Here is a 15,722-nt window from a genome sequence, read left to right on the forward strand (position 1 = left end):
TTGCCCGGACAGGGGGAGCCGTTATCTGATCCTGGACGTTATCGGAGGCTAATTGGGAAGCTCAATTATCTTACTGTGACTAGGCCAGATATTTCTTTCGTTGTTAGTACGGCTAGTTAGTTCCTTGATTCCCCTTGTGATTCACATTGGGATGCTGCTGTGAGGATCCTTCGATACATCAAAAGAGCACCATGAAAAAGTTTGTTGTAATCAGATCAGGGAAATACAGAAATTTGTGGTTATTCATATGCTGATTGGGAAGGATCACCCTCGGACAGGCGCTCTACTTTCGGCTAATGTGTCTTCTTTGGAGAAAACTTAATTTCGTGGAAGAGCAAGAAACAACCTGTAGTTGCTCGGTCTAGTGCAGAAGCTGAGTATCGTGCAATGACAAATGTTACCTGTGAGTTAATCTGGTTAAAGCAGTTGATTCAGGAGCTTCATCTTTGTGAACAGAAACAACCCATGACACTCATCTGTGATAATCAAGTTGCGCTACATATATCCTCTAATCCTGTCTTTCATGAGAGGACCAAACATATAGAGATTGATTGTCACTTCATTCGAGAAAAGATTCAATCAGGAAAAATAAAGACTGCTTTCGTCAACTCCTCTGATCATCTAGCAGATGTCTTCACTAAAGCTCTTAGAGGTCCTCGAGTTCAATACATTTGTAACAAGCTTGGTGCTCACAATATATACGCACCAGCTTGAGGGGGAGTGTTAGAATATATTAGATATGATATGATTAGTCTGATTAGATATGATTAGAGTCTGTAATTATTCTGATTGTATTAGGTCTGGGCCTTTCATATAAGCCCATTAGAGTCTCTATATATTGTAACTCTCTGAATTAGATCAATACACAACATATTATTTTATATTCAAGTGAAACCATTTGTTAATTTCATTGCCCATAATGATTACAGCTTTGCGCTTCAATATTAAGTAATTTTCTTTTGTCTTTCCTCCCCTTAAATTAACTAGAATTGCTATAAACAATTCACATAATAGCTAAACTTCACAGAGACAACAAAACCCAAGGATTGCAAGATAGCCTATAAGAATGTACCTGCAACTGACTCTATCTGAAGAAGTTGTGAAGTATTCATATTCCAATCACTGACCAGGATCTCCTTCGCTCCGACTTCATATAAATATTTAATTGTAAATAGTGCATTAAAAACTGATTGATTCTCCTGGTAACTCTTTTGCTTGAGCAATATGTTAGAATCAAATCTAACCATGACAACTTTTCCAAAAAGCTCTTCCCTAGGAAATTCTCTAAGATTTTGCATATGAGGACTATCATTCAACTCTCCTCCATTGCTAACGTAAATCTAACAGCAAAACCATAATCTTTAGAGCCACAATGAAATATACAGCCAATAACACGTTCTTTCAAGTAAGATTACAACAACCATTATTTGATATACAACCAATAACATATATTCTAACTGGTTATACTATATGATATTAATGGTCTCTGATTTTATCTAATTGATATTTGACTTTAAGAATTTAAGACAAAAAGAATCACAACACTCAAACAACACATAATGGAAAACTTGATATCCAAACAACCAAAGCATATTTATTTCTACATTAGTGCCAATAACCATTAGGCACGACTTTTTTTTGAAATAGTATATTAGAAAGTATTAGAGATATAAAATCATTCTTGGGCATGCACCTAACAACCTACAGTTTTAGAACAGTTATTCCTTCATGTGGTATCAAAACCTTTGAGACCAAGTGATTAGAACTCAGGAGTTCATTCCTAGCTCCTTTGTTCTTAATAATTAAATTGAGTTTCAACACAAGGAATGTACTTTGTCCACACTTGGAGTCCAAACTCCAAAGGGCTTTTGCATAAGGTGTCATCTTAGATATACATCCAGCAGCTTAAGCTTTAAGGAAATTTTAAGTCCTTGACGTACTATCAAAGCTTTTATGACCTAAGGGTCAGGAGTTAGATCCATGCCACCCTTGCCCTTCATATATCAACTTAAATTTCAACACAAGGTATGATGGTGTAGTGCTTAAACTTTCAGGAGATTTGGTAAGAAAGAGGAGAAAATGCATTTGGGTGACAATAAGATTTCCTCCTAATCCTAAAAGAAAAAGATATGAAGAAACGAGGAAACTAAAGTTCTCAAAAATACAACAAAGCTGTCCAATTTCTTTAACATCAGCCACAGAAATCCTCTTGAGATACTCATGAGTAGAGCACCAAATAGAAGTCATAATGACCAGATTCAATGCATTTGCTTTCTCTATGTCTTTCACCCTCTCTCATTCTCTCTCTTTTCCTTCTTAAGTGTTATCATTTATCAGAGCAAAGAAAATTCTGGCACTTCTCCAGAAGCATACTTATTGTATTAAATTTCAAAAAATATGAAATCAAGTTCAAGCACATATTATAAGGAACTGAATTTTACAATGGTGAATTTTCAAAACATAAGATTGTAGCACAAAAGGGACATAGACAGTATAGTACCTTATGGTTAAACGAGCTAGCAACATGATCTGCAAACTCCCCATTGTCTGTCAGAAACAACATCAAACAAAACAACCTTATAAGGCTTAAGAAAAATTTAAAACTTAAAATAAATAAAAAAAGTTCCCTTAAGTAAAACAACCTTGCAAAGCCAGTGAGGCACCATTATATTTCTGAAATTTTGCAACTTTTCCATTATAGGAACATTTTTTTTGTTTGAGCAATTTAGGGCTGTCAAAGAAGCAGAAATTGTTTAACAGAACTGTTCCGTGGAGTAGATTCAGAAGGTGGCCCATCATTTTCTCAAGATTGAAGCTGTTAAGTTTTCAGAACAATCAACCAATGAAAGTTGAATACATAAAGAAGAGAATAATAGCAGATACAGTAACATTTGTTCACACACACACACAGACAGACTGATAGACATATATATATAGAGAGAGAGAAAGAGATATATATATAGAGAGAGAGAGACATGTATATATATATATATAGGGGTGTGCATGGAACAGTTCATAATCGGTTTTGACGAAATCCGAAACCAAACCGGTTTTAAATGGTTTGGTTTTCAAACCGAACTGGTTTTTTTTTTAAAACCGGTTTTTATTTATCCAAACCGGTTTGAAACTGGTTTCAAAACCGGTTTATGGTTCATAACCGGTTTTGATTTAAAATCAATCAAAACCGGTTTTAGGTTATCAAGTTTAAAACCGGTTTTATAATAACTTCAAAACCGGTTTTTGATGAATTGTGCTATTTTTTTCGGAAATAAAATAAAAGTTACCTTTATTATTTTTGTTGAAATAAAATAAAATAAATTGTGCCATCATCCAATTTAAATTAGATCCAAGATAAGCTGAAGAAAAATGTTGTCATTTCCATCAACCAATTAAAAACACTCTCCAAAATACTAGTTTTTTTGCTACTGGAAACTCTTCCATGAATAACTTACTAACATGAATAGCATGCTAATATCATTTTGGTTAATTCTTCCATTTTTGTCTCATTGCAACCTTCATAGCAACCAGTGAATGTCAACATGTCCTTTTCGTATCTTAGGTGAAGCACTAAGAAATGACCTTTTTTCTTTAGAATTTTCACACTATTCTTCCCAACATGTTCTATTTGTGGAGTGAATCTCAAAGCTTTTTAATTTACACGGCACCGCAGTTTTTGAACCTCCTCAGGAATGCCATTATTGGAAATCTTGGCATCAGTTTTGGTAAAATATAGTACATGATGCTTTTTTATTTGAGGAAGAACCTGCATTATGTATACAAGAAGCACATAAAAATGTCATGTTCAAACAAGATTGCTGTTTTCATAAAATGAACCTTCAATCAGTAAGATCAGACATCAGAGAACTTACAATATGATAATCATATGACATTTTAGACCAACTAACAGGTATAATGGAATATAGGTATCTTGTATCCACCCTATTGTTCAATTCTAGAGGTAGTTCCTTCAATATTTGAATCTCATCTCTTAAAGACTGAATGAAATAATCTACATCGAATACTCCTTTACATGCATTTTATTATGCTTATGCTTGAGAGAAATAATGAATGAAACATGTTATTCCTTTATATGTTTCTAATATCAATTAGTAGTTATTATCTCTCAAGAAACAATGTGAAGATGAGGATAGTAATCATACCACAATTAATTCCATTGCAAGGGAAGAAAGTAAAGTACTCACATATAGAATATCAAAATCCCCAAAGGAACAGTAATAGTAAGTTTCATATCATATTCTAACATTATCTTGCAAGATTTTGTTGCTTCCTTTTTTGGTGCATAGATTTAGGAAATATATAGCAGCAGTACTAGTTTGTTTGAGTAAATTTGTCAAAACAGGGGAAACTTCATTAACCAAAACTAGAGAGGGAAGGGACAGACAGAATTAGCATTGAAAGATTCAAAAGTGTAACCAAACATTGCAAGCACATTAAAGAAGCATGAAATAATGAACATTAGATGAAGGCATTTTATGTGGGTCTGTCTATGTGGGATGAAAGAATCACTAGTTATAAGGTCAGACCCGTAACAGTGATCTTCATCTACTACTCCTAGAAACTAGGCAGAGAAAAGTGCCCATTTCTTCTTGTTCCTTATAAAGATATGCTCAGTGAAAAGAAAAAGAAAATAAAGCTATCCTTTATTTGCTATTGTAAAAACAACAACTAAACTTTATATCTGATGAAGCTCAAATAGAGACTCAAAAGAATTCAAGAAAATTAAAAACACCCTTCACACAGACCAAAGACCATAAATGTCAAGGACATACATAAGTCAACAAAATTTCTTTTTATGTTATTGCTTAAACTTCTTGATGCATCACCTGGATAGACATGAACATCACTTCCAGAGCAATCAAAACTATCAGAAAAAGCCTTCAACTTTATCAGTGAATGAAATACTTAAGAAGCATTAAATCTCGGAACTGAAACTGGTATATTATGTTTCCGTAAAAAACCAATTCAATGATGATTGTAAGAAAGATTCGATCATGGACCCTCATCAAACAGTAAAAGGCATGTTTCAGGAAAATTTGCCAGGAATATCAGCAAAATTAATAAGAAAACTAATCAAGCCCCAAGTTATGAACAGAGGATCCAAGACCAACAAAATCACTTAGAGACCCCATAAGATCGTAAATAACATTAGGGAGCAAAGAACATACTAAAACAAAACCAACTGAACATCAGAAAGTTAACAAAGAAAGAAGCAAGCAAGTCATTTAAGCATTCACTGAATTTCTAATCATGTAGAGTGAAAAGAAACAGATAAATTACCCAAGTTTTGAAAGAAACCTGTGATCGGCACCACAGAAATGAGCAATTGTGATCCTATAGAGGGAGGAAAAAATCAAACTTCTTTGCAGCAAAACAAGTCGATGAATCAAAAGAAAAGAAAGAGAAAATACCTGCAATAAAGTCACCGAATAAGCAAAGAAGGGTCCTTCAAAGCAAAAACCCCAATTTGGTTGGGATTGGGATGAATTTTCCCTTCAAAATCGAAGAAGAGAACTAGAGAAGAGGGTTGAGCCTATTGCAACCAGAAAAGCTAGAAATTGGAAAATTGAAGTTAAAGGGTGTTTGGTACAAGGAATTCTAGAAAATTCCCGGGAAACTGAATTTTTATAAATTTTTAATTTTCGGATATTATCGTAAACTGAATGTAAAAATTATATTTTTGAAAATCGAGATTTTCGGATAAAAAAAAATTTCTCCTCTACCAAACACCCCCTTAGGGTTCAAAATTATACATGTTCACGACGATGCTCCCTCTCAAGTCGTCACTTGGGGGTGTTTGGTACGAGGGTTTTTACAGGATTTCAGAAACTGAAATTTTCTAAATTTTAAATTTTCGAATATTATCGTAAACTGAATGTAAAAATCATATTTTTGAAAATTGAGATTGCCGGATAAAAAAAAAAAATTATCCTCTACCAAACGCCCCCTTGGAGAAAATAACAACAGTGTAAGACCAAAACAAATGGATATCCATTATTGCAAGTTTTTTTTGGGTAACCAAACAGATATAAAAATAAAAAATAAAAAATAGTTTGACATAAAACCGGTTTTTTAAATGGAGGAGAGATATTCTTACTATCAAAATTTTATTGTTTTTTTGGAAACTGATCCTAATTACCTCTTTGAGGCGAATCAGAACCCCCCGGTATCCCCACGGGTTCGACTCTTTGAGCCGCCTATGGGACTAATCCAGAGTTCGGGTGCGAGTCCAAGGATTACGGTACTTATGCCCCTCCCCAGATGGTGTTGGTGGGATTCGAACCGAGGTCCTCTCCCACCACTCAGTCCCTATGCTACCAACTGAGCCACCACACTTAGGTACTATCAAAATTTTCTACTACCAATTCACTACCTATCTTTATTTTTATTTTTGATAAACAACTCACTACCTATCTAATCACGATTGGATCAACATTTTTTTTTTCAAAAACTTTTTAGCATTCTCTCTCTTTGATTCAATGGTGATTAGATAGGTAGTAAGTTAGTAGTAAAAAATTTTAGTAGAAAGAATATCCTCCCTCTTTTAAATGTAGTCTGATTATGGACCGGTTTGTATCTTTTGAACATTTTGAATATATATATATATATAAAGGTTATACTTACAATCTTTTTTTTTACAACCTCTTACAACCATATCTTAGCAACGTTGATTTCCGACAATTAAGGGTTATGATTTTTGCAAATTAAACTCATTAATTAATTATTAATTCACAATAAATGATAACTGTTTATGGACAGAAATCAATGGTGTTAAGATATGGTTGTAAGAGGTTGTAAAAAAAAAGATTGTAAGTATAACCTTCCTCATATATATATATATATATATATATATATATATATATATATATATATATATATATATATATACTAGTGTATTACCCGTGCGATGCACGGGAGAAAAAGATTATATTTTTTGTCGTCCGCTGTGGTTGGTTAATTACACTGCAAATTTTATACTTACAAAAAAATGTGTTGCTATCTTGTTCTATATTTCAGGTGAAAAAAATTACAGCATTGACACATAACTTTAGAAATATCAACCATAAACAAAAATCTGCTATCCAGAGTGATCAATATTATGCAAATCAAATATAGTTAGCTACTCGATGAGTTATGTAAAAAATAAATACGCCATAGTCACATTTAAATTTTTATATTTTATTTCAGAGATAGACTTTCATTTATTACAATCATATTTAAAAATAATAATAAATAATTATTTTTTGCAAGGATTTGTGTCGTTTGTATTTGAAATTTTACAAATTTTTATTTACAAAAATTAAAACCAAATTTAGGAATTTAATTATAAAAGAAGAAGGATGAAATTTTAATTTAATTATAAAAATATGTTGGTGGGTCGGCCCTTCGGGTCGAGCCCAGTTTGTCACCTCTAACTATTAGCATGTAATAGGTTTTTATATTTATCCACGAAAAAAGGCTCTTATAGTTGAGTCTAAGTTTTTATATTTTATCTCAGAGATGAATTTTCATTTATTACAATTTGATTTACAAAATAATAATAAAAAATTATTTTTTGCAAGGATTTCTGTCGTTAATATTTGGAATTTTATAAATTGGTATTTACGTAAATTGAAATCTAACTAGAAATTTAATTATAAAAGAAGAATAATGGAATTATAATTTAATTATAAAAATGTGTGGTAAGGCGGGGCAGGTAGGCCCTCTGGGCCAAGCCAGTTTACAACCTTTAATTATAGCATTTTATGTAAATACTTATTTTTTTTGCAAGGATTTGTGTCATTAGTATTTTTGATTTTTACAAATTTGTATTTACAAAAATTAAAATAAGATTTAGGAATTTAATAATAAAAGAAGAAGGATGAAATTTTAATTTACTTATAAAAATGTGTTGGCACGCGGGGCGGGTAGGCCCTCTGGGCCAAGCCCAGTTTGCAACCTTTAACTATAGCATTTTATGTAAATAACTATTTTTTTGCGAGGATTTGTGTCATTAGTATTTTTGAATTTTACAAATTTGTATTTACAAAAATTAAAATCAGATTTAGGAATTTAATTATAAAAGAAGAAGGATAAAATTTTAATTTACTTATAAAAATGTGTTGGTGGGCCGACCTTCAGGGCTGAGCCCAGTTTGCCACCTCTAACTATTAGCATGTAATAGATTTTTATGTTTATCCACACAAAAAAGGCTCTTATAGTTGTGTCTAGGTTTTTATATTTTATTTCAGAGATGAACTTTCATTTATTACAATTAGATTTACAAAATAATAAAAAATCATTATTTTTTGCAAGGATTTGTGTCGTTAGTATTTGAAATTTTATAATTTTATATTTACAAAAAATTGAAATATGAATTAGGAATTTAAATATAAAAAATGAATAGTAAAATTTTAATTTAATTATAAAAACGTGTTGGCAGGCGGGACGGGCAGGCCCTCTGGGCTAAGCTCAGTTTGCAACCTTTAACTATCAACATTTTATGTAAATAATTATTTTTTTGCAAGGAGTTGTGTCATTAGTATTTTGAATTTTACAAATTTGTATTTACAGAAATTAAAATCAGACTTAGAAATTTAATTATAAAAGAAGAATGATGAAATTTTAATTTACTTATAAAAATGTAATATGTCTTTATATATTTATCCACACAAAATTGTTCTTATAGTTGCATCTATATTACTATATATCTATATTTTTTACAGTTGCCTTTAAAATCGGCTCTTTGTGGTCTGTGTATTTGTGACATATATAAGAGATAAAGAGTTTAAAAATATTTGAGTTCGTATGTTTAATATTTTATCAAACACTTTATAGTTGAAGTTGAATCGGGTAATATCGGATACCAAAAAAAAAGAATAGGGTAACATCAAAAGACCATTCATTAGTTTAGTAATATAAAAATAAATATTATGAATAGGCTTAACAAAATATTATTAATAGGCTTAACAATTTTTTATGCAGAAAGTTATGGTATTATTAATAGGCTTAACAATCACCAATGCAAAAAGTAGTGAGATATTAATATAGTTGTTTGACATCCAATTTTAAACTTTTTTTCCCACCCATGAAGTTTAAATTTAAAATATTTTTTATCAACTATAAATATATTTTTATAATTTTAAATACATTTTTTGTTTAATCTATAATTTTATATTAAATTCGAATTTATATATATCTTTTTTCCACTGCAGGAATATTAAATGCTGAACTCTTTTCCCACTTATCAAGTTCAAAATTTAAATTAAAAAGTTTAAATTTTAAATATTAAATATTTTCTCACCCAATAGTAAATATTATTAATAGACATAATAATTCTTTATTCAAATAGTAGTGAAAAATATCCGTAGAAAGTTGTGCACTTTCTCCAAATAATAGCTTTTAGTTATTCATTCATGACATATAAAGTTGTGTTAATTATACTCTTTAAAAAAAATAAAAGTTTAATTTCTTTCTTATATATACTAAATTAAAATTTTTATTTTTATAGTGATTAAATTTCTATAATTTGTTTTTTTACAGAATGATAAAGGTCAATTTATTTTTATTTAAATTTAAGATTTAAATTCTTTTGTATTAATTATACATTTTTTATATAAATTTTTCTCTTTTAATTTATGATTTTTGTACGTTTTTTAAAATCGGTTATACATGTATATTTAAGATGTTCATGTTAAATAATTTTGTTATCTTACAAATTTTTTTAATGTATTTGTTTTTTTTTTATGCAACATTGATAGGGCTTACAATTACCCATGCAACAAAAGCGGGATATACAACACAAGAAAAGTAGGTCTTTTCTACTTATAATATACAGCAACAAAAAAGTAGTGGGATATTAAATGAGCTGTCTGCCACCAAAATTTTTCCAAAAGTTTTCCCACAATTGGAAAGTGAAAAATTCAAATTTAAACATAAATTCGAAATTTAAAAGAGTTGAGTTATTATTAATTTGAAAATTCCAATGTAGAAAGGAGTGTGATTTTAAATCAGTTGTATGCCACCAAAAACTATTCACATAATTTTCCATTTAATTTATTTCCAGATTTTGAATTTATTTTACAATATAAATAATTTTGTTATTTTATAATGTTTAATGTTTTTTTTTTATGCAGCATTGATAAGGCTAACAATTATCCATGCAAAAAATAGTGGAATATACAACAAAAGAAAAGTAGAGGTCTTTTTTACTCGTAATATACAACAAAAGAAAAGTAGTGGGACAGTTTACCAAAAAAAAAGAAAAAAGTAGTGGGACATTAAATGAGCTGTCTGCCACGTAAATTTTTCCAAAATTTTTCCCACCATTACAAAGTTAAAAATTCAAATTCAAAATTTAAAGAGTCGAGTTATTATTAATTTGGAAATTCCAATGTAAAAAGCAGTGGGACATTGAATGATGATGGTTTTGACCCTGGGTTACACAAGGATGATATGATGATGCTATGTTTATGCTGTATGTCTGTATTATATGCTTTAAACCTGACTTGTTATGCAGGAAGTGGGCTCAGGGGTTAGAGGATCCTCTATGAACCTTGAGCTTACTGAGATGTTGTTATCTTACCCCGTTTGGGGACATCATTTGAGGTACCCAGAGTAGTGGTGATGCTTCTAGGGGCAAGGCCCCCGCATTGGAGTAGTTGATGATGCATGATTTCAGGAATGACACTTGATGTCATATCTTGATGGTCAATGGCCACTAATACTGGCTCATGGGATTAATTAGTAGATGTATATTCAGATTTACGCTTTCGCAGTATCTGACGTGAACGTTTTTAGAAATGTTTTTATGAAATGTTTTGGAAAAAGTTTACTCGTATTTTTATAAGATGCTTTATTCCTTTTCAAATAAAGTCTTCCGCTGTGAATGTTAAATATCATGTATGTTAACAACCGGAGTACTACGGGGTGTTACATTTATGGTATCAGAGCCATTTCACCGGGACGTTCACTGATGTATTGCTTAAGTGTTAGAACTGTTTATTGAGTGTCTCTTGAGTGTCATGATATTGCATATGCTATCACTTGATTGAGCGTAGCTAACTCATACCTCGTGCAGTTTTGTGTAGTGACATGGCACCTCGAGGGAGACCCAGGCGAATAGTTCAAATCCCTCCTCCTGATCCTATTGTTGCAGCTATAGCAACATTGCAGCAGACCCTGAATGAAACCAGGGAAGCTGATTTGAAAAGAATCGAAGAGGCCAGAGATCGCGATAGAGAGCAGCTAAGAAAGGCCAGTGAAGACCTTATGGCGCAGAATAGGCTGGCCAATGCTGAGATGATCCGACTACTGTTGACAGAGGTACGAGGAGGACCTCCACCACCTTCACCACCTCCTCCACCGCCAGTTACACCACATGTGCAGCAGCAGGTTGCACGTGCTGCTGGTCCCGTACAGATTCTTGAGCCTGTTGTGCTGGGACATGAAGGGTCAGGAGAGGCCCATCAGGAGGCGGAGGCATCTGTCCATGAAGGACTAGTGAGGCAGCCAATTATTGAGGTTGATAGATCAGCTATACCACCCAGGTTTGACCGGGATACTAGAGAGCGTATGCTGAATGCTTTCAGGAAGCATTCCCCACCTCACTACAAAGGTGGAAGAGATCCCATTGCAGCATTGGAGTGGCTCCAAGAGATGGAGCGTATTTTTCAGGTTATGGAATGCGATGCCAACATGAAGCTCCTATATGCGGTGTACATGTTACAGGGGGATGCTGCTGACTGGTGGAGTAATGTTAGAAACCCACTTGAGTGCCAAGGTTATGCTATTACTTGGCCATTATTTGAGAGGCATTTTCTGCAAAAGTACTTCCCTGAAGAAGCCAGGGAAAGGAAGAAGAGTGAGTTTGAAGACCTCCGGCAGGGAGGCATGACTGTGGATGAATATCTCAGCAAGTTCAACCGCTTGGCAAAATATTCTTGTTATGGTAGAACTCCCCTCACTCCAGAAGACAAGGCCTTTCGATTCAGGAAGGGTCTGAATGATATGATAGCAGACAAACTGGCGGGTCATTGCACCAGAAATTTTGTGGAGTTGATCAAGCAGTGCCAGAATATTCAGGAGCACTATCGTACCAGGGGAAAGGAAGCAGCAGGAAAGAGCTTCAGTGGGAGGACTACGCCCTGGAAGGGTAAGGGCAAGGGTTTGCAAGCACAGCAGAACACCAAGTTTAAGAAGACTCCCTTTGTGAAGAATGGAAGCGGAATGTTTAGTGCAGGGAAGATTCCCACTTGTGCCAAGTGTGGGAAGATGCATACAGGTGTTTGTCGACTGGGGCAGAATGTTTGCTTCAGTTGTGGTCAGGCAGGTCATTATTCCAGAGAGTGCCCCAAGAAGACGGGGCAAGTTGCAGCCATTCAGGCGATCCCTATTCAGTCCGTGCCTACTCAGAGAGCCATAGAGGAGCCTATGGCGCCCACTAGTGCCAGGGTATATGCAGTGACACAGCAGGAGGCAGAGAGGTCTCCAAACCTTATCAGAGGTACTATTCTTATCAGAGGATATGCTTTTGATGCCATGTTTGATTCTGGAGCTACCCACTCCTTCATATCGGAATTTGTTGCTAATGGGGTACATTTACCCATTTGTGAGTTCACGCCTCCCATGGTAGTGAAGACTGCCACCGGAGACATTGTTTCTACTTCCTTGAAGTGCAAAGAAGTCAGATTCATATATGAGCAAGAAGAGTATATGGTGGATTTGATAGTGCTTGAGGGCATGAATCTACACATTATCTTAGGTATGGATTGGCTGGTCCGATATGGTGTGATGCTAGATTGTTGTAGCAGAAGGGTTTTCTTTGCTGCAAAAGGAGAAAAACCGGACAGTTTGTACTTGACGGCACAAAAATTAAATAAGGCTCTAAATGAGGGAGATGCAGGATACATTATCCTGGGAGGACTCGTAGGAGACTCCAAAGAACCTACTGCTAATATTCCGGTTGTATGCGAGTTTGAAGATGTATTTCCGGAAGAAATTCCTCATTTTCCACCTGAGAGGGAGATTGAATTCTCAATTGACTTAGTACCTGGTGTGGGGCCTATCTCATTGGCTCCATACCGGATGTCACCAGTGGAGCTAGCTGAGCTGAAGAAGCAGTTAGAAGAATTATCCCGCAAGAACTTTATCAGACCGAGTGTATCTCCTTGGGGTGCACCAGTCATCTTCGTGAAAAAGAAGGATGGGACTATGAGGTTGTGCACTGATTATCGACAGTTAAACAAGGTAACAGTAAAGAACAAGTATCCTCTACCACGCATTGATGATCTGTTGGATCAGCTCAGGGGTGCTTCAGTGTTCTCAAAGATTGATCTTCGTTCCGGATATCACCAGATTCGGGTAAAAGCAGAGGATATTCCGAAGACGGCTTTCCGATCTAGATATGGGCACTATGAGTATCTAGTGATCCCATTTGGGCTTACTAATGCCCCGGCCGTGTTCATGAGTTATATGAACCGAATTTTCAAACCACATTTAGATCAGTTTGTTGTGGTATTCATTGATGATATTCTGATCTACTCCAAAAGTAAGGAAGAACATGCAGAGCATTTGAAGATAGTTCTACAGATTTTAAGGGAGCATCAGTTATATGCCAAACCATCCAAGTGTGAGTTTTGGTTACATGAGATCCAGTTTCTTGGACACGTCATATCATCTACAGGAGTGGCTGTTGATCCGAGTAAAATTGAAGCTGTGCTGGATTGGGAGAGACCCAAGAGTGTTACTGAGATCCGAAGTTTTCTGGGTTTAGCAGGATACTACAGGCGGTTTATTAATGGATTCTCCAGAATTGCCTTGCCATTGACTAGGTTGACCCGAAAAGGGGTGCCATTTGCATGGACCCTTGGGTGTGATGTGAGTTTTCAAGAATTGAAAGATAAGTTGACTACCGCACCGGTTCTGATTCTTCCTGATCCGGAGAAGAGATTTGAGATCTATTGTGATGCATCCAAGTATGGATTAGGGTGTGTGTTGATGCAGGAGCGAAAGGTAGTGGCCTATGCTTCTAGACAGTTGAGACCACATGAAGAGAATTACCCTACTCATGATCTTGAGTTAGCGGCCGTGGTTTTTGCATTGAAAATATGGAGACACTTCTTGTATGGTGCTACCTTCACAGTTTTTAGTGATCACAAAAGCTTGAAGTATCTATTCGATCAAAAGGAGCTTAATATGAGACAAAGGAGATGGATGGAATTCCTGAAGGATTATGAGTTTGACCTTCAGTATCACCCTGGAAAGGCGAATGTAGTGGCTGATGCCTTGAGCAGAAAGACCACGGGTGTGGCTAGCATGATGATTGCAGAGTATGATTTGATTGAGGAGTTCAGGGATTTGCGAATTTCTGTGACACCATTTGAGACTTCATATTTCATGACTACGGTCGAAGTCCGAAATTCGTTAATGGAAAAAGTTAAAGCGGCCCAAGTGCTTGATGAAGGGATCCAAATGATGAAAGAGCAAGATTTTGTGTTCACCGATGCTTCTCATGTGAAATACTACAAAGATCGGTTAATTGTCCCGAAGGGACCAATGGTAGAAGAAGTGTTAACAGAGGGTCATATGGGTAAGTACACCATCCACCCAGGTGCAACTAAGATGTACCAAGATTTGAAACAGAATTTTTGGTGGTCTGGGATGAAGAAAGACATAGCCCAGTTTGTGAATAAGTGCCTTATTTGTCAGAAGGTAAAAATTGAGCATCAGAAGCCTTCTGGTTTGCTACAACCATTAGATATTCCGGAGTGGAAGTGGATGAGTATATCCATGGACTTTGTTGTTGGATTACCAAGAAGCCAGGCTGGATTTGATTCCATATGGGTTGTGGTTGATAGGTTGACTAAATCCGCCCATTTCATTCCAGTCAAGACGACCTTTTCCACAGAGCAGCTAGCCAAACTATATGTTAGAGAGATTGTGAAGCTTCATGGCATTCCCGAAAGCATAGTTAGCGATCGGGATCCGAAGTTTACTTCACGCTTTTGGGAAGCGTTACATGAGGCCTTTGGTACTCAATTGAGATTGAGTACTGCTTATCACCCGCAGACAGATGGTCAGACAGAGAGGACCATTCAGACACTGGAGGACATGCTGAGAGCGTGTGTGCTTGAGCAGGGTAATACTTGGGACAAGTACCTGCCACTGGTTGAGTTCTCCTACAACAACAGTTATCATGCCAGTCTGGGCATGGCTCCTTATGAGGCCTTGTATGGCCGTAGGTGTAGAGCACCTACTTGTTGGACGGAGATCGGAGAAAGACAGTTATTGGGGCCAGACTTGGTCCAAGAGACTACGAAGCAGATTGAGATGATCAGAGATAGGCTGAAGAAAGCCCAGAGCCGTCAGAAGAGTTACTATGATGCCAAGCACAGACCCCTTGAGTTTTCTGAAGGGGATCATGTATTCATCCGACTATCACAGGTGTTGGGCGTGCCTTGGGAGTGAGGAAGTTGAGTCCACGGTTCATTGGGCCCTACCAGATAATAAAGAGGGTCGGACCGGTGGCGTATCAACTTGCTCTACCTCCCAACTTGGCGAATTTACATGACGTTTTCCATGTGAGTCAACTCCGCAGATATATATCTGATGATTCACACATTGTACAGTATGATGACATAGAGGTTAAGAAGGACCTGAAGTTCGTTGTTGGACCTTCTAAGGTTCTTGCTATAAGAATTTTGATACCCATATTGAGGTATTAT

At 35.2% G+C, this 15,722-nt stretch overlaps 1 protein-coding gene across 1 annotated transcript; it reads right to left on the bottom strand.

Annotated features, from left to right (window-relative positions):
* Window positions 1-1,108: 1,108 nt before the first annotated feature.
* Window positions 1,109-5,555, bottom strand: LOC133297276 (uncharacterized). Its single transcript, XM_061496388.1, has 7 exons — window positions 5,430-5,555; window positions 5,299-5,352; window positions 3,457-3,763; window positions 2,643-2,815; window positions 2,501-2,547; window positions 1,245-1,340; window positions 1,109-1,147 (listed from the first exon to the last, which is right to left on the bottom strand). The coding sequence occupies exons 3-7, from the start codon at window positions 3,465-3,467 to the stop codon at window positions 1,109-1,111; spliced, it is 366 nt and encodes a 121-aa protein (XP_061352372.1). The 5' UTR covers window positions 3,468-3,763; window positions 5,299-5,352; window positions 5,430-5,555.
* Between the last annotated feature and the right edge of the window lie 10,167 nt (window positions 5,556-15,722).

This window comes from Gastrolobium bilobum, unplaced genomic scaffold (assembly GCF_033153095.1).
Source record: "Gastrolobium bilobum isolate Gb01-03AN ecotype WA unplaced genomic scaffold, APGP_CSIRO_Gbil_v1 utg118616, whole genome shotgun sequence".
NCBI classification, from domain to species: Eukaryota; Viridiplantae; Streptophyta; class Magnoliopsida; order Fabales; family Fabaceae; genus Gastrolobium; species Gastrolobium bilobum.

What these genes read in the sequence shown, in the direction of transcription:
- LOC133297276 (XM_061496388.1), bottom strand. An exon ending in CTAGCTCGTTTAACCATAAG is followed by an intron (nt 1,341 to 2,500) that starts GTACTATACTGT and finishes TTTTGCTGTTAG; the next exon opens with ATTTACGTTAGCAATGGAGG. An exon ending in TTTTTGGAAAAGTTGTCATG is followed by an intron (nt 1,148 to 1,244) that starts GTTAGATTTGAT and finishes ATTTATATGAAG; the next exon opens with TCGGAGCGAAGGAGATCCTG.